We start from the raw sequence: 27,766 nt of genomic DNA on the forward strand, positions 1-27,766 counted from the left end.
AATCTTATATAATAGTTTAAATTATTTATTAAATTAAATATAATTTATATATTTAAATATATTTATTTATTATATTTTAATTATAATTAAATTTTATATTTAAAAATACTTATTTATTATAAAATTTAATTATATTAAAATAGACATTTGATAATAGTTTTTTATGTTTGTTTATTTATCTCGATTACTATTATTTAATAATAGTTCATCTCAATTTAAATTCAGTTGAATTTTAAATTTTAAATTCTGATACATCATATCAAATGAATATAGGTAGAGGATATGAATCTTAAACAAAAAAAATTATTTTCATAATTTGTATTTAATTTCAAAAGAATTGTCTTTTTCATTAGTTATAGTATTAGTTGATAAAATAAAATTTTGACCAGTTCAATATTTTTACCAACATTTGTATTATTTCATTTAAATTTAAATCTGTTCATATAATAATACAGAATACACTTATGAACTCAATACACATCATGCACAACAGCACAAGAAACCTTACAAAAAAGAAAAGAAAAATTAAGACCCAGAGTGTTATAAAGAAAATAATAATTTTAAACATTCTCTTACTAATTTTTCTATTTTTTACTCGGTAAATTTAAATGCATTATATATTTTTAATCATTAAATATGTTTATTGTTATAAAAAAAATTGCAAAAAGAGTATAACATTACATTACTCTAAGAAAAACCCTAGAAAGCATCATCATCTTGGAGGATTTTATTCCATCTCGTTCCTAATGGAATAACCCAATAAAAAGAAAACCTACAACTAGTCCTGATCATTTGGTCTTCTAAAGCAATGAATAATGAATGCCACACAGCAGCCACTTGTTCTCAAAAGGAGATCATTGGATTGGATAATTAGCTTGTGTTAGTTACGTTTACGTAGTGTTATGAGCTAATTAAGCATCATCTATGTTGGCTATTATTAATTATTATATAATTAGATCCACTGTGCCACATAGCTATTAACTAATGTTATTGGTTGCGAGGGCCCTGTCAGATATAGCCTTTATGGCACAGGTGAGAGGTTAATAATTTAAGCCACAGGGTGATTGTGATTGTCTTCTGTTTCACCTTAAAAATATTGCAGAATAGTGTCCCACAGTTTCTGGGAATTATACTAAGAACCCTTTGATATTTAGTCAATACTCAATAGTCACTCAGAAATTTTGAATTTTCCCCGGTTATGTTATATCCACAGATTTTATCAAATAGGCTAGGGTTGTTATAAGGTCATCCATCATCTAAGTTTAACTTGGACCACTCATAATTCATTTATTTTAATTAGTCAATGATTTTTTTTATATTTTAATTTTCAAAAATTATATCATCACATCTAACTGCTATTAATATCTGGCCATTAGTATTCCAAGGCTACTTTATACAGTACATTCTAATTAACATGATTTTGCTCCGTTGAACCTTATCAAAGGAAATTTCCCTCATGTTGTGTCACTGTCTCTCACAAGTCACAACAAAACTTTCACTTTTATTTTGACAGAAATAATAACAATTTATTCTTATAAATTATTTATTAAAACTTATAGAATTACAAGTGAAATTTATTAAAAAATATTTCCATTTCATGTGTCTCAATAAATTTTAACTAATAAAAATATATTAAAAGTATGATGCTATATATTATTCCCCACTTATTTCAATTTATAAGTACGGATAGATTTACTATGAAATTTATTATATGCACGAATGAACACAACTTATAATTAATTAAATCCGAAAACTTTCATTTCATTTATAATTAAACTTAACAAACAATAACTTATAAGTTTTAATACTATATAGCTTAATTAATTATAACCTAATCACTACCAGCAGATACCCACTGATCACTCCTCCTCTTGATGCTCCACGCTTTTCCTCTCATTAATTGTGTTCTAGTATTTTGGAAAGAAAAAATAAATAGAAAGGGCAGTATATTAGTAGTAATAAAGAATAACGTATATAGCAATCGCCAACAATTTATTAATTGAGACCCAGCCAATTCCAGACTTACATCGGGATAATAGAATTGTAAATTAAAATAAACTGAAATCAAATCAGACTAAAACTTTTAAAAACCAGGTCATTTTTTAAAATTTTCAAACTAAAATACTCATAAAACTTATAATTTTTAATATTTTTTTTGTCAATAATAAAAAGTTGATTTAAAAAATAGTATGTTTTAAATATTTATTTGATTTCTATACATGCATAATTTTTATGCTTTACTCTTTTTTTTACTACATTATGCTTTAGTCCTTACATCTAAAAATTACTCATTCTGTATATATTTTTTTACCTTATTTTAGTCTTTACACATACACTTTTTGATTCAGTTTAATTTTTTTTATTTAATTTTTAGGTTCAATATACAATTTTATACAGTAAAAACTAAAATTAATTAAAAAGTTTATGTGGGAAGACTAAGGCTATGTTTGATCTTTTGTTTAAGGTGTTTCTAATTCAGTTTAAAAAATAAATTTAATTTCGTAATATGTTTAGTTACCATCAAAAGAGTCAGCTGAGAAATATGTTTATATGTTAAAATTGACTAAAGATTCAGTTTTATATAAGCTAAGACTTGGATTGTTTATGTAAACACAAGTTACAAATTTAAATTGGACTTCAATTTAAACATTTATTAAAACAAATATTTTTTTAACATAAAAAGTTTAAAAGAATTTAGGTTTTGAAACTTATTAAGATCAGAAAATACTTCAAGTTACACTAAACACTTACATGAATATTTATAAATTATTTATCAAACAAAATTCTTATATTAACAACGAAATTTAAATCTACATGCATTTTTATAATATATAAATTCGATCCTTATTAACTGAGTAATTTTTATTGGCAAACAAAGAGTAATTTGTAAGTATATAAACTAAGGCGTAAAAATTATACATATATACCGAATATGACTAGTATTAACAAGTGAAATAGTCAATGCAAGGAGGAGACAAATTACAAGTGGAGTAACATTGGACCCTGAAATTATGTTGCCGGCATGACTAGTATGTTGAATCAAAGTCAAATAAAATTAGGACAAGTGGCAGGCGTAGTTGTTGGGCACCTTTGTTTATGTGTTCGCTACTTCCACGGACTGACCCAATATAAAACCTTTTTTTTTTCTCAGTCAAACGTCGACATATCATTGCTCAAGTTGCCAGTGTATATATGCTGTAAATTCAAGCCAATATTCTATAGGAAATTTTCCCAAAATGTGTATGGAGCATCTTTTGGAGCATACTTTTTTTTTCTTACAGAACTTAGAATTTCCTTTCTTCACTGTATAGTTAACATTCTTTAAATATTAAATTATTAAATAATATTATTTATGAAAATAAGATGATGTGGAATTTTTATTATTATAATAAATTTTTATGTGAATGGTTTGCTCTGCTGTGAGGTATTTTTACTCTCATATCATATGACCTGATTACAGAAATTGTTACTACATTAGATATTTTAGTAGTGCATAATTATTTACGTATCGAAATTTCTTGTATGTTTATTTCTTAAATTTTAGAAATTAAATACCTTTTCAATTATACACAAAAAATATTTATAATTTTGATGACATAATTCCAATGGTATAATTTTTTTTACTATCTAGTCCTTATATATAATATTATAAATTCTTGTTGAAATTTTAAAGGAACCTTATAAAATACCAATAACAACCATAAACATATTATGTTAGATTATAAAGAAGAGTTTTTGAAATACATAGATCCATAATGATTAATCAAATAAATATAGCGAAATCTGTAGGTGATTTCCGATCTATGCGTTCTTTTTAGACTCTGTTATGGAATGCTATAGAGATAACGGATAACCAACTAACAACTTAATTGATGATTTCATGATTCTTCCTCAATCGAAACTTGTTTGTCTCAATAGGATTTTTGTAACTTCTAGAGATAAATTACGTGTGATGACTCGGTATATTAGGGACTATAGTCTTCTTATAGCGTATTAAGCTAATAAGATTTTTTTTATTCTTCAATGGATCAACTTTGACATATGTTCGTTTAAGTTTATATCATTTTATTTAGTTGTCTAACAAACTCACTTAATTTAATTACATAAAATAAAATCCACTAATGATAAATAGTTAATATAATTATCTTATAATATTAATACGCAATAATGATTGAAATAGAAAGTCCAACAATTTTATCTTTTAACTCTTATACTTAAAAATTATTCTCTTTTAATGTGTACAAACACGTTTGGATGACTTTTGATCTTGTCATTACAAAATGAGAAGAATTAATAGATAAAATTTGTATAATAGCAAGGATTAAAAGAGATCCAAAAGTATTTGTATAACGAGTAAAAGTATGATTTGTAAGTGTAGGCACTAAAACAATAAAATTTGTGTAATTATAAAAATGTTTTTTTTCAAAATATAATAATAACACGTTTAGCAGATAAACATATGATCGAGAAAGAGCTTTTCAAATTTCTGTGTAAAACTTTGATAAAAATATAACCTAAGAAGTGGTGCTAACAGACATTTAACTGAATAAAATAAAAGGTCAACTAGAATGCACAAAGAAAACAACTATAATATAGGAGCAATTCCCAATCCCGTCTATTAATCCAGTGTAGTGTTACTTAATTTGCACCTAAAATTGAAATTTTAAAATCATTTTAATAAAACTTGAAAGAAAATAACACAGGAAGAACCTCTAGCGCAATCGCATCAGAGGCTAATCGACCACAACATCGAACTCTTAATCTCTTATACAAGCAACTAAAACTTTCTATTAGTCTGATTATTATTAAAAAAAATTAATTGAAAATTTTGATTATTTATCATATAGAATTTGGTTAAAACTATAGTTAAATAGTAATCCAAAACTATCTAATAGATTCTTGTAACTGTAAGCCGGTACTTGGACTAAAAAGGTTATAAAGCGTAATCATACACATTATGTATAACCCAGGAAGTTGTTGACATTGTTCTCCTAATAATATATAATAAGATTAGGTGTGACAATGGTGCTTGATGCATGTTGACACCAATGAAAACAATGTGTTGTAAACAAAAACAAGCTCTATGAAGTTTATGTTTAACGATACACTTGTTGAGTTTGAATCAGTCTTTTGAGTCAAAGCATGGCTGGAAGAGAATATGTATGTTTCTGACAGATGATTATAAATAAATTATTAACGTATTGCATCTTAAAAACCAATTTACACTGTTTAGTTGGAATCCATATTTTCAGTCAAAGCATTACCTGAACGTTTGTTAAAGTCTTTCGGCACATGCTTGCTTAAAGTGAATTTTCAAACTTGTGTTAGTGACAGCTGAATGTTGATAACTTTGGCCTGGTCAAAAGTCGATGAATACCTAATTAAAATTCTTGTATGTAATTTGTATTGTAACTTCCAAATGTCGTTGTACATACGCTTTTAGGTGCACGTTAAACTCGGTGGAATGTTATTACCAACTAGGCACTACATGCATACAGCTATGACCCAGCAGCTCTTACGCAAAGAAGGTCAAATAGCGATTTCATCAAAACGCACATTTACTTTCCCTTGTATCGCAACTCTTGGACAATGTTAAAAGTTTTATATTGGATGTTTGCTACAGTGGTAGGTTAAAAAATAATTTCGTTTAGTCTCACATTATGAAATATTGTATCTAAAGTCACTAAATGTTGGGAGGGTAATTTTGTAATTCATATTCAAATAAAATTATGTCTCTAAAAGATACTTGGTGTCCATATAGAAAAAAAGTCATTTAATACGGTGTTGATAGTTATACATTTTTTTATGTGATTTTTGTGCTGTCACAACCAAACCAAACATGCTAATAGAGTATTTGGATTGGCAATAAAAATTGGCATTCACTGTAAAATTATGATGAAATCAATACAAAAACAATTGGAGAATCACGATGATTGCAAATTACTATATTACCAAACATTCAACTAATGTTTATGATTTCGACTCATGTTTAAAGCGCTAGAAAATTTAGATGAAAAATAATATAGCATTCCTATGAAACATACCAGAAACACAAATTTGTGAGTTTAGTGTTGTGAAGCTTGCATTCTCTCTTTGGCACCAGAAAAACAAATCACTGCAATGACAAGCTATACGTACGGGGCTGTGCTCTCATGAACTATTATTACAGATAAGTCATTATTGGATCATTGCAGTAAAACAAAGTGTTCCGGAATGGTCCGCTGAGATTCACATCTGAAAACAATTAAATTACGGAGAATTGAATTGTATGTATGAGTTTGAGATGGCTGAGAGATGCAAGGGCCAACTCAGACAAATCAGGACAGCCCAAAAACAAAATAAAAACTGAAGCATGGCTGTATAATAAAAAACTGAAGCATGGGCTGTATAATAAACAACATAATATGTGAAGTGACAAAAATATCTTTCATTTAAATTTTAATAAACCTTACCCGCCTCCTTCTTTCTCCTTCGTTTTCTTCTTCTTGCCGCACCTCCGTCGTTGCCGTTTGCATCCATTGCCACCGATAAACCACTCGTTGCCACCGTCATTGTAAGTGGTTCCCATCATTGATTTGACTTTATTGGGGTGGGTAGGTGAATTGTTTGGATTGTGAGATCAGTATATAAGTCATACGGATTAATCAATCTGTATGAGTTATTCGAATTGAATAATCTGTGTAAGTCATACGGATTGGGTAATTCGTATGAGTTATACGGATTAAACTCGTTGCTTCTTTTATTCAATTGTTCTGATCAATATTTTAATTTTATCTTAGAGTTCTCATTATTTAGATCTGATAGATTCATTCTTGATTAATCATTACTTATATAATTATTTAATCATATCCAACATTCATTCAACTAGTACACTAAGAGGTTAGGTGTCCGAAATTAAATATAACAAATAAATTGTTAATTACTATAATAATCTCATGTCAAAATAAAACTATTATATTTTTTCTTGAGAACTTTCTATTGACATATTAAGGTAATATTAACCATTGAGAATTCTCAATTGAATCAATTCAGTGATGATATCTACATATACATCATCTATATATGCAATTTAATAAATGAGATCTATTAATCTTTATCCAGTAAAAATTATTACATATGTATTGATCTATTCAGATTATTAATGTTTTATTTACAATAATCCTATGAACAAGAACAATTTAGATTAAAATTAAAAAAAATTATTATTATAATATTCATCATGATAACAAGTCTATAATTTTAATCAATGACTTACTAAATTAACAATTTAATAAAATAATAAATATGATAATAAAATAAAATGATTATTTACTAAAATTAATAACATGAATTAGATCTTGAACATACACATTTATTTATTCCCTACATGCAACTCATGGCAGACAGCTAGCATAGGAGCAGCAGAAGGGTGAGGAAGAAAGATTAGATGCTATGAAATCCAAGAAAGATAAACATGAGTTATCATCTTTGGTTAAATCGATTAAGATGAAATCAAAGCAATTCCAGCTAGTTTAATTGTGGGAAGCCTGAGAATTTTGCGAGGGAGTGAATGAGGCTTATGAGTGAATAGAAGGGTTGGAGAGGAGGAGGGTTACGTTTTGCGAAGGGAAAAAAACGTGGAATAGTACATATATATAACATGAGATATCATCTTTTTCTTTTTTGCACCTATTAATAACAGTTATTAACTTAATTATTAGTCTCTCTTAGACTCTTACTCCTGATTTCGGGCAAGTTTATACACACGGCAAAGAATGTGGTTTTGGTCTTTTTGACTATGGTTCTGGTTTGTAGGCAAAGTTGCCTTCTTTTCACAAAATTATTGAAATTTGATATTTTGATTTATTTGTCTGAAAGGTTGATAGGAAATATTATCATAAATTTAGTAGTGTGCTTGGATTTGATCATTGATTCTTATGAACAATGGGAACAAAGATTGATTGAAGAAGTTAGAGATTGTATTTGGTTCTTTGGAAAATCCAACATATATTTCTAGATATATACCTGAATTCTACTTGTCATCAGAAATAGGTTATTCCCTGCTTTGTCACCGTTTTAAGCTTGCTTACCAATATTTCACTTATGAGTGTTTAATTGAATGACAGTGAGATAAATCATAAATGTTTCTGGTGCGTACCATGGCCAGCCCTCCCTTGAAAGTTGCTGGCTTAATTGTTTGCTTGGCTAGTTGGCTGTTATATTCTAGCAAATAATTTGAGCTTCTTTAGTGAGATGAGGATTTTTGCGCCAATATTGTGTTTCTAACGGGCTATTCCCCTAACACCTCTTTTTTTTTTTTTTTTAACTCTAAACCTGTGGAATGGTTTCTCTTCATCATTTTGAAGTATATTCTCTCTCTCTTAAATAGAAACATGCTTATATTATTCCCTCCTTGGCAACTTGAGTAGCAATACAAGTAAAACATTAAAATAACGAGGACCAACGCAAGAAATTGCCACTCTAACAAAACACACATACGTGTTTGGTAATTCCGATATGACAATTTCCCATCAAACTTTCAAATTCTGAATCATCGCGACTTCGACGCTTGATTCCTAAACCTATTACCTGACTATCTGTTTCAATAATAACATCACGATAACCATTATTTCAGGTAGTCTAATGTAAATAAAAGTGCCAACGTTTTTCTTTTTTATACCAATAAACTTTGAATGATAATTAAATTACAATCATTATTTAAAGAAACAATGTTAATGTTATAATCATTATATATAATTTCTAATAACAATTTCTTTTTACTATTTTACTCTTTTACCACTAAATATCATTATTTTAAAAGTATTTTTAATTGTTTCACATATAAAATTTATACAAAAAGCAACAAATTTTAAGTTTCAATTCTAATTCTTATCTTATTTCAATTATAATTTTATAATATAATATTTATTTAAATTATATTTATAAAAGTTTGTGTTAGATAAAAATTAAATGGGGACAAATTTTGTAAAGAGGAGTGTAACGAGGAAAAACGAGTGCAAAAAGAAAGGCATGAACTAAGCCCGGAACCCGAAAAACATGGGGCCTGTAATCGAAGGGCTATTAGAAATTTAGCATCCTGATCCTTCCCTCCATTCATTCTTATCTTCTTCTTCTTCTCCCAAAAGCCATTGCATTGTGGTGAATGTTTGAGTGCAGAAGGTAAAAAAGAAAATGGTGGTGAAGATTCGATTGGCAAGGCTCGGGTGCCGGAACCACCCATTCTATCGTGTGGTTGTTACGGATAGCAAAACAACAAGAGATGGCAAGCAACTTGAAGTTTTAGGTTTCTACAATCCCGTCGCAGGCAAGGATGATGACAAAAGAATGAGCCTCAAACTGGAGAGAATCAAGTAAGTATGTAATTTCCATATATTTGTTTAACTCAAAGATTGGAATTATATTACCCATGTGAAATGTTTCTTTATGAATTTAATAATAGGACACTAGAACTTTGATTCCCCCTTGTGTTGTTTAGGTATTGGCTTTCCGTTGGAGCTAAGCCTTCAGAGCCTGTTGAGCATCTTCTATTTAGAGCAGGTTTAGGACAATCTCATCAATTCCCTGTTGCTGCTCTAAATGGACATATCCTCAACCAAGACCAACCAACCATTGCTGCTGATCACAATGGTGAACTCGACTCTCCCTTCTCCTTCTGTGCTATTCTCCCATTTCTTTCTCTTATTTCTTTTAACCTTTATTCTAGGTATATCTCCAGAAGCTATATTTTCTATTGCCCTACAAGTTTGAAGATAATAGCTACCATACATTTGGAGAAGGTGGGTGGTTGCACCCTCTTCTGTTCAATACCACCTAGAAATAAATTGATAGGTTATCTTGCTGTCGACAAACTGGTTAGATTTGTTTCCTGGGAAGTAGCAAAAGTAGCTCATCTGATTTTGGTTTATGTATGCATGTCTCACATTCTTGTCAACACACCACTTGGTTTTTATGCTTATGCAATTCTTCTTGATTCTGACAATTTATTTTGAAATATTATCCTGTTTTCTTATATGTGTGTGTTATAAAAAGAAATGACGAAAATAATTGTCTAAAAAAAACTTTTGAAAAGCATGTAAATATTTTATAATTATAAACGAATAGCATCTTGTTCAATGTTCGAGTTTCAGTCCTGTGCCCACACACTGGAGACTTAGCTTCTGCCCTTTAAGTTGAGTTTTGACAGGGAGTGATGCTTTGAGGTTCATATTGACCAATTTTTTTCGTACTTTTTTTGTTTTTACTTTGTATGGACTATGCATTGGATGCCACTTTGGTTTTTCTTCAGAATTAGTAATATTGTTACATATATCGCATTGTTTGTTGATTCTTATAACTTTGATGAGTACTTGTTCAGCTCATCCTTTATTTTCCATTGGAATTCTTGTTCAGTTTGCTAGAGGGTTTGATGTAAGGAGCATTTATCATGTCCTGAAGCTATGTAGTTGTCATGCTTCATCTAAAAATCTGAAATTACTGGATCTTCAGAATAGTGGTTTACACATTAATCAAGTCCAAGTGTCGTAGAAATAAGACATCTACTGTCATTAAATCACAAATGAAACGAGCCTATGTTTCAAGTAAAACTAACAGGATTCTACACAATTTGTTCTTTCCTGTATGAATCTAGGATTTGTTTGTGCAGTGTCCATGTTATAGGGCCTGTTTGGGTAAGCTTCCAGGAGAAGAAAATAAGAAGAAAAAATGAAATTATCTTCTCCATAAGTTAAAATTAGCTTATGCATAAACTAATTTTAGCTTTTGGAGAAACTCATTTCATTTTTCTTCTTATTTTCTTCTCCTAGAAGTGTTTCTGCAGAAGCTTACTCAAATAGTGTCATAAAAATATCTGTTGATTAAAAACAGTCAATGAAAAATTTAGGTAACTATATGCTTGCTATAAAGAGGATAGCAGAGACATCTTGCTACTCTTGATAGCTGAGACAGACGAAAATAGCAGAGACAGATCTTCTTGCCACTCTTGATGGCTGGGAGAAGAGTGGAGAGATTAGTGAGTGACTGAATTCAAGGAAAAAGGGGGGAGTTAAATTCTGAGTGTGGGAAAGATAGGAAGAAAAAAGATTAGACACTACTTGAGTGGAAAAAGCAGCAGTCAGGGAGGGTTGAAGGTGAAAGGAAAGGAAAATAGCAGAGACAGAGTTCTAAGTGATGTGATTGGTGTATATCTCTTTATGCTACTGTTATGTTGTTTACTTGGCTTTTCCTAGTAATCTTTTGTTTGTTCCTAGATCCTTCACAACCACCGTGCCTCCCTTCATCACCCACCGAAGCCTCCACACCATTATTTTGTAAGGTTTAGGTATTTGGCTGTTAAGCGGTAGTTGTTATGTACAAATAATCACCCTACACCATTGATTGTTTAGAACATAAACAACATAAATAGGTCTCTAAGTGTTCTATTCAGAATCCTTCAGTCATCCATTTTTTGATTTGGTATGTCAGTCATCCATTTTAGATGATATGCATTACTCATCCTCAGGGTTGCAAATAGAATAATTCCTTTCAGAAAGAAATGACTGAAGTTGGATCTCTATCACTAACAATATAAGGGAGAATCCTAGTTGAGCATAAATTTCAGCTTGTAGAATAGGGGCGTTTGACAGGAATGGAGTGGTCCAATTTGATGAGGTTATCCACAACTTAAGTAGAACTGCATCCTTGTTATAATTTTGAATTTCGAGTTCATACTTCGGTAACTACCAATAACTTCTCTGACCAATTCTTTTTCTGGGTGGTAATCCCCTGCTCCAGTTGATAGCTTAGGCTCTTCTGACTGTGTATGATGTAAATTTCCTCCCTAACAAGTATGGTTTCCGATGTTGAATATCTAAATCAATGCCAAGAGCTCTTCCTCTTACACTTTAAAGAGGGAAGCTTCTGTTAAAGCCTTGTAGAATAAAGCAATAAGCATTTGTCTGAGAGCATCACACTTAGTGGTAAAGGGCAAAAGAGTGTTCGCGTGGCTAACACTCAAGTTGTTAATATGTGCATGGCTTTTAAGCAGAACCCAAGTTCAATTGCGACGAGTGAGTGCATTGGCAATGAAAATTTACTATTCCTAGTGAAGTATGTGATCTTCTTGGCTATTTGATAAAAATATTATTTTACTTTCAAGTATAGACCAACCTAAATGAGAGAGTATATGGATCTTATTTAATTTCATTTTTTTAACATTAGTAAAGTATTAAGTTTTGATTTAAGCTTCATTTTTTTATTTGATTTTAATTTTAGACATTAATTTTTTTTACATTGTAAATCAATTTGAAATTATCTTGAATCACACTTAAAGTAGTTGTTATAAATGTTAAGCAATTCTTGTATACACACAAACGTAACACGTTAAATTTACACACAACCACTCAAAATTTGATAGCTTACTAAAACAAAAGATGAAAAATATAATATATGAAATTTACAATCAAAGGCACGTGAGAGCTTCTATCTCTTCTTTTCTCTGGTTCCAACATTGAAGTCTGTTTGCCTCGCGCGCGTTTCGTGATCGTGCGACTGTGCTTTCAAAGCTATGCATTTTCCGATGATGTTAATGCGCTGAGTTTCTAACACCATATATCTAGTTGCTACCCACTATGGAGCAGTGGTGGGGCCATGTTTATGGTCTAAGTTAAGATGTTAGAGAACTTCGTGTGGTGAAAAATGAACTCAACTTTCATTCGTCAGAGGAATTTAGAGCACCTTGCTTAAGTGAAAAAATATTACATTGAATCTAAATATATTTGTAATTTAAAATTAAAGACAATGAAACCAGTGTTGACAAAAATGTGATTTAGAGCCTATTATTTAGGAACCGTGATCTTTTGTAGTTGACAGAAATGTGACGGGTTGTTGCCTATGACCATTGCTTTCCAAATAGAAACATTTCTCTCTGGCATGCACTTCAACAAATAGGTTCTTGACACTCTCAAGATTGCTCATTTTAAGATGACATTTATCATGATATTACACGAATGATGTTCTTAGGCATTTATCAAACAGTGTCAAAACGATAATAGATTGAAAATGAACTTGTTTGAGGAACACCCAGAAGTTAATATCAAAGAATGAAGTTAACAATTGTTTCAATGTCATGATATTTAGAAACATAAAGAAGCACCAAGCCACCTCCTATATCAAGAGTTCGTTGAACACAAGAAAGTTCTTAACGGTGGTAGTACTCTATTTTCTCTCCTTGGTAACAGAGTCTAGGCAGAGGTAATTTAAAGGAGGCAGTGTGAAGAGATGGATGTAACGTCGAAGAGAATCGTTTAATAGAATCTCTCCAATAGAAGGTTGCGTAACGCTTGCGGGCTGTTGGAGGATGAGTGACAGAGACTCTAGTAAAAGGTTTCAACGGCGTTTTTGAAAGAAATGGTGATGCTTGAAGGAGGTGGGAGGTGGGGGTAAAAATTTCTAAAAGTTTTGGTAAAGTATGAGAAAAAAGTTTGGAATGCTCACTTGCTTTTAATCTTATATTCCATATATTGTTTTTTATTTTTAATTTTATTGAATTGTTAATTTATGAGTATGTTTAAAGCTGACGTGTTAGGTTTGTGTGTCCATAAGAATTGTTTATAAATGTTAATAGATTTGTCATATTTTTTATTGAATAAATTTATCATATGATAATGTGTAATTGGATGACAATGAATATTATCAAAAAAATTGTTTTTTTTTAAATTTTACCTTATTACGTTATTTTTTAACATTTTTCATGTAAAATAAGAGATTTATTTTGTCACTATTACTCAAATTTCTGTCCGTTGAAATGATATTATTGTATTTAGGTAAGTGGAATGATGATATGTCAAAAAACTTTTCACGAATTCCATCAAATAGTATAACAGTTTATTTTAATTCTTAGTTATTACTAAGAATTAACACTTGTTTAAATCTGGATGACATAAACGAGACTTTATAAATTCAAAATACTGTATGGTATTATGTCTATTTTTTTTTCAACTGGAAATATTGAAAATATATTTCCTACTACACTATTTTAATTAATTAATTGAAATATATGAAATTTATCAAATAAAAATTGAGATCCAAATAATTTTCAATAAATAATAAAAAATACATTAAAAGCAATCTGTTTTTCCATTTAAACACAGATACTTGTTATCATCACATGATTTTTCAATTGTATTAACTTTTACATTCACGTATTAATATTAAGAATATCACTAGTCATTTTAACAACAAAGTCGTTGTAGTATAGTGGTAAGTATTCCCGCCTGTCACGCGGGTGACCCGGGTTCGATCCCCGGCAACGGCGATTTCTTTTTATTTTTTTCTCGTTTTCTCTGAAAAGGCTTTTTTGAATAAGGCATGTCATGTCACATGTGAGTGCTATTGCGCTAAGTCAGGAATATTACTGAGGAACTAAGAGAAATGATCTTTGTTCTGAAATTACTTAATTTTTTTCAGCATTTATCATCGACGTGGTTCTTTAATTTCTTGTTATTTTGTAGAAAATTGAGCCAAGAACAAGAATGATTTAGCACAGATAGATGCTTTATTATGCTCTTAGGCTATGTTTGGACCAAAGTTGGAAACGTGTTCTTGAGTAAAATGTAGAAATAAGAATTTGTTGTTTTGAGTAAAATTACTTCTGAGCCCCCCAACTGACATTTTTAGACTTCAGAGAGAAATTATATATAATTATATATAAGAACCTTGAATGAGACTATCCATGGATGTGTTCCTCAACAAATGCATAAAAAAGTCTTTGTGGAGCAGATGGATCCCCACGGAGGAATGAATTGTAAATAATTATTGTACACGTGAGAACTTTGTCCATATTTTGGATATCAAAGTTAATTATCTTGATGAGATAGAACGGCTTTTTAATTTGAAAAGAAAAAACAAACCAAGTCTGATAAATGTAAGGGGATAATCTTTTGAACGCACGTGTAAACCTGCTTTTTATAATATATGTTGTTGAGAAGGTGTTAAGAATGATGGAAATCGTGATAAATAACATGACATTATCTTTCAATGACACTATTTTTACGTTCCTTTTGGCCAGCTGTTATCCCATCATGAATAAAAACTCATTGTTGCCTTTTAGACTTTAGAGAGCACGAAAAGACCTTGCAACTTCTCCTCACTTCAATATTTCTTCTTTCATTTGTACTTGACTGAGTGAATTACGGTAACTCCTAGAGATTTTTCAATGGATGACCATTTTACTTAAAGATATGATCCAACTCTGGATCTTCAAAAGGTGAGCACTTTAATAATCATGAATTGTTGCATCAATTTAGTCACTCCTCGTACCCTTTCTCCTCAAATTACGGGATAATAATTGGATTACATAATTGAATCCATTTTATTTTTTTTCTGAATACTTGAGGTAACACACCTATCACTAGATGTGAGACAACAGTTTTTTATAAAATGGCCAAAACAAAACTTTGCTAAACAAATTAGATCCGCTAGATTATTTGTGTAACTAAAGTAAAACTGTAAGTTGTCACTGCCAATCTCAATATGTGTGTAAGAATCCTCATGAATTAGCTGTGGCTGGAATTCTAAAGTTACATGTACATATTGGTAACACAGTCATTAGATCTGTCATTGTTACATAACCAGCTATCGCATTGTGTTCGTACACAAGTGAAGCTGTACTTATGTTACTTAACTAGTAAACCTCAGTATGTGATGTCATCATAAAAGGTGGAAAAATTATAATATATACTTCCTTCGTTATTATGATAAGGATTGTAATTAATTTATTGAATTTCAAAAAAAATATTTAACAACCTTCTAATATATTTTTTATTTATCTGATTAACGACTTATTTACTCTTCTTATATACTATTCTCACTAAATATCGATTAAGACTAGTTTAAAAAAAAAATTAATGCAACATTGATTTGATTTTGTAAAATTATATATATTTTAGAATAATTTTTTTCTCAATAACATCATATAATCTAAAACGAAAATATTAGTTTTTCTTGGCATCTTTATCATCCTTTTATCTCTGTATCAGTTATCACATTTTACTTTTTCTACTTTCTTCCTATGTTTCTCTTCTTTTCACCGGAATCCACCTCATTTTGGGGTGTACATTTATCATTACTCTAAAAGAAGCTTTGTGTAAAGAAAATTACATTCCCATCTGTGATATGCTGGTAAGAGAGGACAGCAGAAACTCCCTAACCAAGTCAAAATTGATCAAAACTAAAATCCTTCGCAGTTGTTGTACTGAAGAAACATGTGGTGAGTTTGTGCCGTACGAAACAAGCATGAAGAAGAGGAATGGAGATGGGGTTGAGGCTTAAAGGCTCTGAAAGTACATGTGACTATTAAATTACTATATATGTTGATTATACCGCAGGCAATGGTATTGTGAATCACGAGAACTTCACGTGTAACTCTGACCTCCTTCTTCAGCACAACCGACCAATTCTTTTTTTGAAGTTTCAATATATGCTGATACTATGGTTGGACCACTTTGATCCCCAGACATTAATGTTACACCTCTCTCTGTATTTCAACAACTTTGTGCAGGGAAAGTTGCTTGAGTTTATTATATGTTAGAGGAAAAAAATAGACAAAAAAGTTTGCTTTGTTAACTCTTGATAATAGGGAAGACCTTATACCTGGAGGTGAAATACAAGAAATGAATTGATGAAAATAAATTAAGAGGATTGTGAGCCCCTTTGTCAATTATACTTTGGTAAAATTATAGATTTTGTTTCTACTAAAACTTCTGCCATGAACACGGGAAAATTTGTGAAATGAGGTGATGATCTGCCAATCTTTGAGACAGTATCAGATAAACTTTCTGTAAAAATTATTGACGGAGATTTGTGCAAAATTTCAAGATAAAGAGGAATTTTGTATCAAACCAACATGATTGAGAAAAGAATGAATAAATTTTCAGAAATTTAAGGACTAAATTGAAATATGAAGCAAAAATAACGCGGGAATAAAATAGTAGTTTTTTAAGGGGGAAAAGTGAAAAGTAAACACTGTAGTTATTGCTCAAAACGCGAGAGGAAGAAACATCAGATTATAGCTAGTCTTACTCTCTGTTTGATAAATCATTTCTATTCAATGAGTTGTCACAATGTATAGGACATGCATTTCTGTAAACAGGAAATAAAAAGAAAAGGAAATTAATAGTTACTCATATTACAACTAAGTAAAATTGGCAATTAGATGTGTTGGGATTTAGGTCCACTAGACAGAGTAATTCACTTTATAAAGTAAAGAATCATCAAGTGTTAGTGAAAACAAATCAACCGTGAGGACATGAATAGCAAGTCATAGATATACTGAGATATTAAATGTAGATTTTTACATTATTTTACCATTTCTAACATTAGAGGAGTCAAATATGATATGATGAGGTAGTTCATCCAATACTTAACAGAGGTGCTAACGGGTTGTGAAGTGATGATGGCATTGGCTGCTACAGTGAAACTTGTGTGTCCATGTTAACGTAGATGGTAAAGGTGGAGCTTATGAGCACTTCACTCCACGTTAGAATCTCATTTAAGTATTAGATGATAGGTTAATAGATGAACCAAAATTATGTAATAATTTTAAAAATAGGAGATTCAAATTGGGAATTCGCTATACCAAAAGCACTTATAGTACGCGTGCTGTTAAACTTTTTTTTTTAAAGGAATAATGCTTTTAAACCTAAAAATTATTAAAATGAATTTTGACTCTTTAAACAAAACTTTTTTATTTTAATTTTAAATATATGTTTCGTTCTTATATTTTATTGTTTTTTTTTATTTTTTCCCTTCAAATTATTTTTTTTCATGCCCTTACAAAATTTGTTTATTTTATTTTTCATTGTTAAGACACTTTAAATAATAATATTTTGAACCGTGAAAAAAATATTATTTAAAGTGCTTTAAAGACAAAAAAAAAATAAAACAAACATAATTTATATGGATTAAAACAAGAATAAATAAATTTATAAGAATAAAAATGAAGAAAAATACTAATTTGTAAGAACTAAAATATTTAAGTTTTTATTTTATTGTATTTTCAAGTACTTTCTTAATTTTGTCTGTCAATTTTTTTTTTCATGATTTGATCTCTCACTATTTTAATTCATTTATTAACCTAATTATATTGTGACGTGCCTTACTTCAGCCCATCTAGCTAATCTGACACTTTATTGCACTCTTATATTATCATTTTGGTGAAATATTGAGTGTTAAATTAATGAAAAAACTAAAATTACACAATTAAAATAATAGGGATCAAAGTCAAAAAAATAGAAGATAAATTTTCAAAATTGAAAAAAAAAAACTAGGAAACCTAAAAATGCAATTAAACTAAACTTTTTCATATGTAGGTCGTGCAAGAAAAATATAAAACATGACGCCCAGTTTTACACTTATTAAATATTTTAAACAATATAATATAACCATTAGTTTTTTTTTTTCTTTTTGAAGGAAAAATATAACCATTAGTTCTAATTTCAAAATCAATCCATCCTATATTACCTATAAGTTAAAAAAACTCGTAATAAATGTTAAATAAGTAAAAATAAGTTAGTACATTAATTTTATTAATACCTTAAATAAATATAATGTTTATTTAAATAATAAAAAATGTATGAAATTTGGCAGATTAAGCTATTCTAAACCCACTCTTTCTGGATGAAACGAGTTGAGTACTCAGGACAGGAGTTGAGGACAGAAGAAGCTGGTAGAAGCAACAAATTCCTGACAAGCGAATAATTCAATATGAGGTGCTTAAAATTGCATGAAGACTGAACAAAGAAAGAATTAAAAAAAAAAGTAGCAAAGAATTATTATTAGAACAAGCCGTTGGAAAAAGGTTGGCACCTTGAGTGGTTTGGGGAGAGCACGAGGTAGAGCAAGTGGATTATCATAATTTAATTTAGTCATTCACTTAAACTGGTTTTTAATCACACTTAAAATAAAATCTCGTGCCCCCTCTTATGGAATCTTAGTCAAAAGCTTGAAACTTACATCACTTCTCTTCGCCCTCTATGATGCTGCATTAGAAAGAAAAAAAACTTTTCTCCCTTTTGATTCATTACAATAGCAAAAAAAAAAATCATGCCTATGCAAAAACCACTTCAGCTTGTTTTTAAGTGTGATTAAAAACCAAGTGGATTATCAACTGGTATTTATTTGGATTTCTTTTTCTAATAATAGTTTGGATTCCCTATAAGGAGAAACAAAAAATACAGTGTGAAGGTGCAGAAAATGTTCTGGCCTATCATCTTGTGTACGAAATTGATTGGATATCCATCATGCAGCTTTTCCCTACACATTTTTAACTAAGCTCAACAAAATCTCCTATCTAATACTAATTCCTAAGAGAGGCCAAATAATTAAATTAGTGTATCTGATTAAAAGAGAGGCTGAATTTTTAAATCTTCTAACTAACTGAATTTTTATATTTTGGTTCCAAACCATCTATTGAGCATGTCTTCATCTGGATTATTATAATTTATTAATAAACCTTATTTTCTTCAAACCAGTGAAATTGAAGTTTTATAGTGTGTTTCGATTCACGGTAAGGGATCTAAAATCACAATGACACTATAAAAATTTAGAAGCAATTTTGTATTGTTTTGCCTTCAATGTAAAAAAAAAATTGATTTTGAAAGACGCACTTGAGATGTCCAATTTTTAACGTAACAAGGAGATATTGGAGATTTTATATTGACTAAAAAATCTCATCATAAAAACTAATTTTGTAGAGTTGAATTAGATTTAATTTAAAATTTATAAAAAGCCAAACTAATTATGCTATTCGTTAGGAATGAGGTTAGGTTCACCGGTTTCTGTTTCTTGAGTGATCAGCCAAGACCAAGAGGTTCAATTATTTATAAATTCTGTGCCATTGGATAAACATGATAAGCATGATTTTTTTACCCGTGGAAATGTAAACTTTGATATTGAAAATGACAGCTGGGGCCCTAATTATGTGCACCTTTTTTAGATCAAGTCAAGGTAGTAATAAGATAGTCCATTATGATCTAATCTAAAGCCCTTTCTAATGGTTGTTGTTATGAACTCTTTATGTGGGATTCAGCAAACCCTTACCCAAACCCCCATCCATCAGTCACTTCCCTGATAATGTGGATCCAACGAAAGATATAAGATAGAAGAAAAAAAATGACAAGGCTTTTTGAGTTTTGTCCTGATGGGCAACCATAAACTCCTCCATCATGCACAGATTAAGGGCAGCTTAATAAACTAAGATAAAATGCTACCACATAGTTTTGGAAGTGGGAGACCCCATTATGTTGGTGGGTGGTGCCTACACATAGGACTATAGAGTGTGACATAGCAATGCAAGAAAGAGAGGCCTATCTGAATTTGCTTGTGGCTTTTTTTTTTTTTTTTTTTACCAATTCCTGGTTATTAGGGTAAGGATTCCCAAATGGTGAGGGGTGGGGCCCAATTGCTGTTTGTCTGGTGGGTTTGGAGGCACTGCACAACCTTTCATGCCCCATCGGTATCTCTTTACTCGACCAATGTGAGATAGGACCACAACTCTTCAACTTCTATAAGAACCCCCTCACCCCTCACTAAACAAACTCACTCACAACACAACACAACTTCAATTCAAAGCTTCAAGCTATAAGCCCAACAAAGCTTAAAGAAAAAAAGATAAGAAAACCAAAAATATTACTAACTCTTGAAAAATGAAAATGGGTAGTCCTAGCATGGGAGGCTCAAAGAGAAGGCTCTCAAGCAGAGGGCTTGGAGGAGCCCTTAGGGAGCGAAGGGCAAGGCTTTACATAATTAGAAGGTGTGTGGTCATGCTCCTCTGCTGGCATGACTAGAATCCCAGCTTGATTTCCATGACTATGGAACAAGATTTGGTTATTTTCTCTTTGTTTTATTCTTTTCTTCTTCTTCCTTTGATTCATAAGGTGGAGTGTATATAGCTGACGGCTGGTTATTTGTGGGAGAGATGTAACAATTTTTTGTATGGATTGCTGGCCTTATAAATACATATATGGCTTGGCTTTATGTACATCAGAAATAACAGTGAAATTATTTATAACAATTCCAATTTTATCATATATTCAAAGCCTATTTCACTATTCATTCTGTTAATTATATTCTTTAGCTTTCCTTTGATTTCTCCTTTCATTTCTTTCTTTGCTGTGGCTGGTTGATTTGGATCATTCTCATGTCCTCCAAGGTAATTGATTGCATGCTTCCTGACTTGTTCTTCATCTCTCCTCTTCTATCCCTCTCTCAACACCGGTTAGATTCATGGGGGAAATATATTTCTTAAAAAATAAAGCTTATAAATAAGTTACTTAGTTAACAGCTTGTGCATATTCAGAATCTTGAACAAAATTTGTATCTTAAGCATAGATGCGGTATTTTGATCTTTTATGAGCATACTCTGTGGTGGTAAATTTGAAGAGTGGTTCTAGTTAAGGAGTTTTAGTCCCCAAAAACCCCTTTCTTAACAGAATTTCGGGTGGTCTTCGGGATTTTTTTGCAAGTTTCATGACAAGAGGCTTTATTTTGCCATGTTCTTATGTTGCTTCATTTCAAACACATACCTTCCCACAGATATGGAAACCGGGAAAGAATCATCTAACATGGTGTGTTTTCTTAGGTTGCTGGAAATATTCAATATTCAAGAAAAATAAGAGTTAATTCCAATCCTGATTATATATTTTAATTCTTTGAATGCTTCTTTCTACAATTTCACTGAACTGCAACAGTTGTACAAATGATACATTAATTTTATATTTTTCAGCAGTTGTGTGTCAAAGCTAAGATCTAATTTGTTAAACTTAAAACTAGTCTAGACTCAACTACACAAGCTTTGGCTTATGAATGAATTACCTTTCAACTTAGTAATTAAAGAAAAAATAGTACATGGACAGGGAATACATAGATTTTAAACTCAATATAAAGTAAAAGATAAAATAAAGATCTACATCTTTTTTGGTAACTTCTTTTAGTATGAACATTTCACTTAAGTAGAAAAAAGTAGTCCCGACATATAGACTTTTTTATATAAAATTACGACAAAGGTATTGATTAAGACTACCTGGCGTCTGGCAAACTATAATTAGTGGATCCAAATTAAAAATTAACGAAAAAAAGAGCTTAAGAAACAAAAAAGATGTTTTATGTGTAAGATTAAATTAATAGCAAGGGGCATCAATAATTAGACGTTTGATGTAGGCCCGTTAATCATTTGAAGTGAAGATTGTGTTCATGACTCTAAAATTGGAACTGTTAGCATAGTTGTTACATTTTATATGGATGGCTTTTGGAATCTACCTTTTACATCTTTTACCCAAAAGAGCGGCATCTATAAAGTGTTTGCAGCTTGAACTCAAAGCGTGACAGAATTCTTTTTTAAAGTTAAATTGATATGTTAGTTCCTGAATTATTTGTGAATTTGAAAATAGTTTTATGTTTTAAAAGTTTGTGATTAAATTCTCAAATTTATATATTATATTTGATTGGGTCTTTAGATTAGGATTATATCAGAATTCCGTTAAATTGAATGAAATAAAAGAACTTATTTTTTAAATAATTCAGCAATTTAATGGATAATCAAACAAGTGATTATGATTTGATCCTTCAACGCTTCAAAACTTTTTAATATCTTAATGAAGATAAGAAATGTTTTGTCTAGTTGAAGAGAATTTTAATTCAAGGATTCAATTAAAAGTGCTTATAAGTTTAGAGACTTAATTACAAGCTTTTAAAGTATACCTAACTTATTTTAATAATTTCAAATTCAACTAATATATTAATATGTATGTTATCACCGAATGCATGCATCAATTGATAAATGATTATTTTAGTATATTTAATAGTTTTAACTTTCAAGTTCGAAGCCTAAAAATTCAATTTTGGTAAATATTTATAAAAAGAACTTTGTTATTTATAATATTTTTCTTAACTTAAACAAGATTTTCCTTAACAAAAAATACTTATTATTTAATGTATTTAATGATTGAGCCTCTTTCTAAAAGCAAATAAAGCAACCCACTTATGATGGTTAGACACTATTGGGAAACATGAATTGAGTTCAACTAATAGGTAGGACAAAGACCTTGGTAGGTGTGCACTAACAAGAAGGAAGGTTGACATGAATCGTCTTGTTCTCCCATTTTGATGAAATTGGGAGTGTAGTTATTCTCTTGTCTTCAACCTAACAACATTAGATAAAGTCTTTTAATGGAAATTTATTAGTTTTCAATTCATTCAACTTAGTCTAAATGTAAATATAAGTATTAAGGAAAATAGGTGTTTTTTTTTTTCAGTCTCAAAGAAAAAGAAGTGTTTCCTTTTTGTCCAGGAGGAAGAAGGTAAAAAAGAAAAATAGAAGTGCTCTTATTTTCTTTCTCTCTCTTTTTTTTGTTTGAAAAAAAAGTGTCTAAAACACTACTAGACACCGCACTTTTAGCTAAACCAGGCATCAAAAAGCTTGAGTTTATGGTCAAATCTTTATGTATGGTGGGTCTTATTGAATTATTGGTTTCCAGCCCACTTTCACGTGTGCCACGTATCAAGATGAATGGACCCTACACCTGTAACTAATGCCCCTAATTCTTTTGTCTGCTTGAGGATGATGAATACTGACCAAAAGAAAAAAAAAAGATTTATCAACACAAAAAGATAAATGAATGAATACAATTAATAAATGTGTAGGATGTGAACTATTGAAGTTATATAGAAGTATTGGAAATTGAATCACGATAAATTAGAAATTTAATTTGCAAAATTGTTTTTCCCTTGCGGTATAGCTTTATCGATTTAATTTTGTAAAATTAGTAGTTGAATATATAGAACTTATATCAATTATGTCACGCTACCAAAAAATAAATATCAACTATGTCATTTTATAAAATTGAAATGCGAAAAAGATTGAGTGAGTGAGATACAAATTCTCTAATGTACGAACTGGCTTATAAAAGGATGAAATTTAAATATTAAACTAATAAGGAAAAATTATTTAAAAACTAAATTATCAATTTATTACTTAACAAAATAATTTTGTTGGTGTACAATTAGGGTAACATCATAAATAAATGTGTTTCAATGGGTTGTTTATTGAATTCAAACATGAATGATGCACACGTGAGACTTGAAGAAATGATTTTAATTTTTTTTATGATATATATTTAGTTTAATTATTAGTTATTTTTAATCACTATATTTTGTAACACTCAATTTTTCCTAAAATAAATAAAAATATTTTTATTTAAAAATAAATAGAGTTTTAGAAAAAAAAATATTATTTTTGTAATTAAAGAAATGACGGGAAAATAAATTTATTAGTTAAAATAATAATTTTTGAAATAATTAAAATAAATATATGTTTTATAAAATAAAGAAATATTTTAATAGGTTATTTATTTATTTATTTAAAAGGAGTTAAATAGAGTTTTTTATATAAAACAAATAAAGTAAATAATAGGCACCCTAACTATAGCAGTGCAAAAGGAGAAAAAGTTTGAAAAATCTTAATAGAATGGTTTAATTAAGTGTTTGACTTTAGATGTTAGAAACCTAGAAAATTGGGAATTCTTGATTCTTGCATGTTTTCTTGAAATTGATTGAAGGGGTTTTATTCCCCATAATGTGAACACATGTTCTATACTATTAACCGAATGAATAAATGAATGTGTATATGCCTTCAATGTTGGAAGATTGATACTGTGATATATATATATATATATATATATATATATATATATATATATATATATATATATATATATATATATATATATATATATATATATATGATGTATGAAAGGTGATAATGTATTAATGAGAAGGTGTGATGGAACATGTGTTATGAACAAGTGTGGGATTAATAGGTTCCTCAATGTGATTATACATGTTGTTGTGAAGTGTAAAGTGATGACATTAAGTTGTGAGCTATGAACTGTACAATCACACAATTGTAATACCCTTTAAGGGCGATGATTATTGTGATGTGATCTACTGGGAGAACCTAACAAGTGGAATCATTTTGAGGCGCAACGAATTAAAATGATTTTGAAAACAATTGAGTAATTGTGCGTGTTACATAGTTCATATGTAAAGTTTGTGTTTATGTCATGTATATATCAATACTATGTGATGTATATATGATTCATGAAGTGTGATAACATGCTATTTTGGGATTATAACATTGTGATTGAAATTAAATGTATGTGATAAGTTGAGTATGTGTTAAATTGTGAGATCACATGTGTATTGAGATGTTGTGTGCATTGAGTTATGAATTATGAACCGTACAATCACACGACTATAAGACCCTTTAAGGACAATGAGTGACGAATATTGTGATGATGTCCACTATGGGAACCCAACGAGTTGAATCACTTTGAGGCGCAAGAGTTAAAATTATTTTGAGAACAATTGTGAAGTTGTGTGTTTTGTATAATTCATAGATAGAATCTGCGTGTTAAAATATTTTCTGGTTTAGACCTGAATTAGGAGGGAATGAATATACCTGATTTGAGGGCTCCTTTAAGTCTGAGCCGTCTCACATGGTTGGAGTATTCTCGCAAAATACCGTGACTCTAACTGGTTTCCTTATGATTTTACCGAGTGAGAGTGATTTGACTCACCAGTGTGTGGTCTGTTTTGTCATGTAGTTCTAGGCGTCCGACGAAGTTTTTTACTTACATGATACTACATTGCATATAGGATTGAGTCTTAGTGTATCTATTGCATAACGCCTATATAATGATCGTTGTGACTTGTTACGTGATGGTGTGTAATGAATTATGTGAGTGTGAGATGTAGTGTTGTATTTAAGATATGTTGTTGTACTTGAAATGTGTTGTTTTGAACACGTAATTAATATGAAGGTGTGAAATGTGATTTTACGCAATGATTGATAAAATGATGCGAATTGTGCTAAGTTGAACTTGTTATACTTATATATAATCTGGGACAAAGGGTTTTGACTCAAAGAAATGAACTTAATCTAATTTTGTTGGTTCAAACTACAATATAAAAAATTAGATTGTAATAGATTTGGATTTAGCCACATAGGCTGAAAATGATGAATAGTTTTCTTATTGTCTAGATCTTAAACTTGTTAATTGTAGTGTTAAAGTCATTGCATTCAAAGTATTATTACCTTAGCTTGCATGAATCTTATGGTTTTGTTCTTAAAAAATACTTTATAAGGTTGAGAGAATAATATTTCAAAACAATTCTTAGCCTAGATTTTTAAATGATATAAGATTTTTTGTGTATTGAAATGTTTTTTCTTGTTGAGGCCAAGACGATAAAGGATCTTGTAGTTCAGGTGTGTGACCTATGTCTTTTTTTTTAACTTTAATGTTCTAACCTCAAGTTTATCGTATCATTAAGGTCATCACATCAAATATATTGTTTATTTTGACATTTTTACGAACCTCATAATTTTATCCTTAAAAAATACTTAATATTTTAAGTATAAAGTTTATAATGCAATAAACTTAAGATAAAAACATTAACATGTGATAAAAGGCAGGGACCATACATAAATGTCTTCTAATTTGTTAGGCTCGATTGGGGGTTAGTGTACTGTTATACCAAAAAATGACTCAAATAACTTAGAAATTAAGTTTAATGACAAATTATAAACATCTTCCTTTCTTAATTAACTCATCAAAATATCTTTTAAAGATAAAAACATGAAAATTCATACAAGTAAAAATAGACAATATCTCAAATGTAATGAGTCTAATGATACAATAAACTTAAGGCATTATTTTGGACTTAGTTCACTAAAAGCATAACTTATGAAAACATATTATTTTATTTCATATTCATTTATAAAAAATAACTTATACATATAAGCTTATAGGGCAGGCACATATTTAATAAACACTTATTAAGTTGTTTACTCAAACACACCCTAATTATATATTTTTTTATAAGGATAAAATTGTTTTTGTAATAAAATATTATTATAAGTAGAAAGAGAGGGCTCAATTCTTACTTCTTTTTTTTTATATATAATTTAAACAGCTTAAAAATATACTCCTTTTCTCTGTCTCCTATTTTATCTCAATCCAAATATTAATATTCGACTATGGGCCGAGAATATTCGCAATGCAGATAAAAACATGAGTATAAAAAGTTCACATCATGAAACCAAAAAATATATTGTTTATTAACTTGAAGAACACAATAAGCAACAATGAAAACTAACTAATATGATGAGTCAAAATGTTGTGTTGTGTTGTGTCTGTGGATGACATAGACCGGGGAGAGAGAATGGTGTGGTCAAATTGCAGGCTTAGGGCACCCACGTGCGCCTCCCTTATCCTAAAGCCCCACCACCACACCACGTCCTTTTGATTCTTTTCCAGTCACACCTTGTCTTGGTCCCCTCCCTCTCCTTTCGTTTCCATTTTTGATACATCCCCCTCTCCTCATTTTATATTTCTCTCTTATCCCTTTTTTTTCTTCTTCTTCTTTATAACTATTCTTTCTTATCCTTTAATAACAACCATTACCATCATTCCACAAGTGAATGAATGTTGCACACATTTTGTCAATATGTATCTATATAAAATTAATATATTAATGACTATAAAGTATAAAGTATCCAAATAAAAGTGTCTTCAGATTAAAACCCGTGCTTCATTTCATTGTTTCCCCTGAAAGTAGGGAGGGAGAATAAAATGTGTAACAAAAAGTGCTGATTCTTACAAGTTTATAGAATATATTACATGTGCTCAGTTAATTCGTCAACATAAATTAGATTAGATGCTGTTAAACGAGACAC

The 27,766-nt window shown here is 29.9% G+C and overlaps 2 protein-coding genes and 1 non-coding gene across 3 annotated transcripts; all 3 read left to right on the forward strand.

Moving 5' to 3' along the window:
• The first annotated feature begins 9,091 nt into the window (after positions 1 to 9,091).
• Positions 9,092 to 10,008, forward strand: LOC100527012 (30S ribosomal protein S16). Its single transcript, NM_001250353.2, has 3 exons — positions 9,092 to 9,350; positions 9,476 to 9,627; positions 9,704 to 10,008. The coding sequence occupies exons 1-3, from the start codon at positions 9,172 to 9,174 to the stop codon at positions 9,745 to 9,747; spliced, it is 375 nt and encodes a 124-aa protein (NP_001237282.2). The 5' UTR covers positions 9,092 to 9,171; the 3' UTR covers positions 9,748 to 10,008.
• Positions 10,009 to 14,218: 4,210 nt separating this feature from the next.
• On the forward strand, positions 14,219 to 14,290 carry TRNAD-GUC (transfer RNA aspartic acid (anticodon GUC)). The gene has a single exon. It is a non-coding gene; the product is annotated as a tRNA-Asp (tRNA).
• A 6,266-nt stretch (positions 14,291 to 20,556) lies between these two features.
• LOC100795632 (uncharacterized) lies at positions 20,557 to 21,062 on the forward strand. Its single transcript, XM_006589317.3, has one exon. It carries the CDS (start codon positions 20,679 to 20,681, stop codon positions 20,817 to 20,819), a length of 141 nt encoding a protein of 46 aa, XP_006589380.1. The 5' UTR covers positions 20,557 to 20,678; the 3' UTR covers positions 20,820 to 21,062.
• The last annotated feature ends 6,704 nt before the right edge of the window (positions 21,063 to 27,766 follow it).

The sequence above is a fragment of the Glycine max genome, chromosome 10, assembly GCF_000004515.6.
Source record: "Glycine max cultivar Williams 82 chromosome 10, Glycine_max_v4.0, whole genome shotgun sequence".
Taxonomy (NCBI): Eukaryota; Viridiplantae; Streptophyta; class Magnoliopsida; order Fabales; family Fabaceae; genus Glycine; species Glycine max.

Excerpts from the sequence above, each read along its gene's own strand:
- LOC100527012 (NM_001250353.2), top strand. The coding sequence starts at position 9,172 with ATGGTGGTGAAGATTCGATTGGCAAGGCTCGGGTGCCGGAACCACCCA. Across the intron at positions 9,351-9,475 it reads CTCAAACTGGAGAGAATCAA|GTATTGGCTTTCCGTTGGAG; the intron begins GTAAGTATGTAA and ends TGTGTTGTTTAG. Across the intron at positions 9,628-9,703 it reads CATTGCTGCTGATCACAATG|GTATATCTCCAGAAGCTATA; the intron begins GTGAACTCGACT and ends CCTTTATTCTAG.
- LOC100795632 (XM_006589317.3), top strand. The coding sequence starts at position 20,679 with ATGAAAATGGGTAGTCCTAGCATGGGAGGCTCAAAGAGAAGGCTCTCA.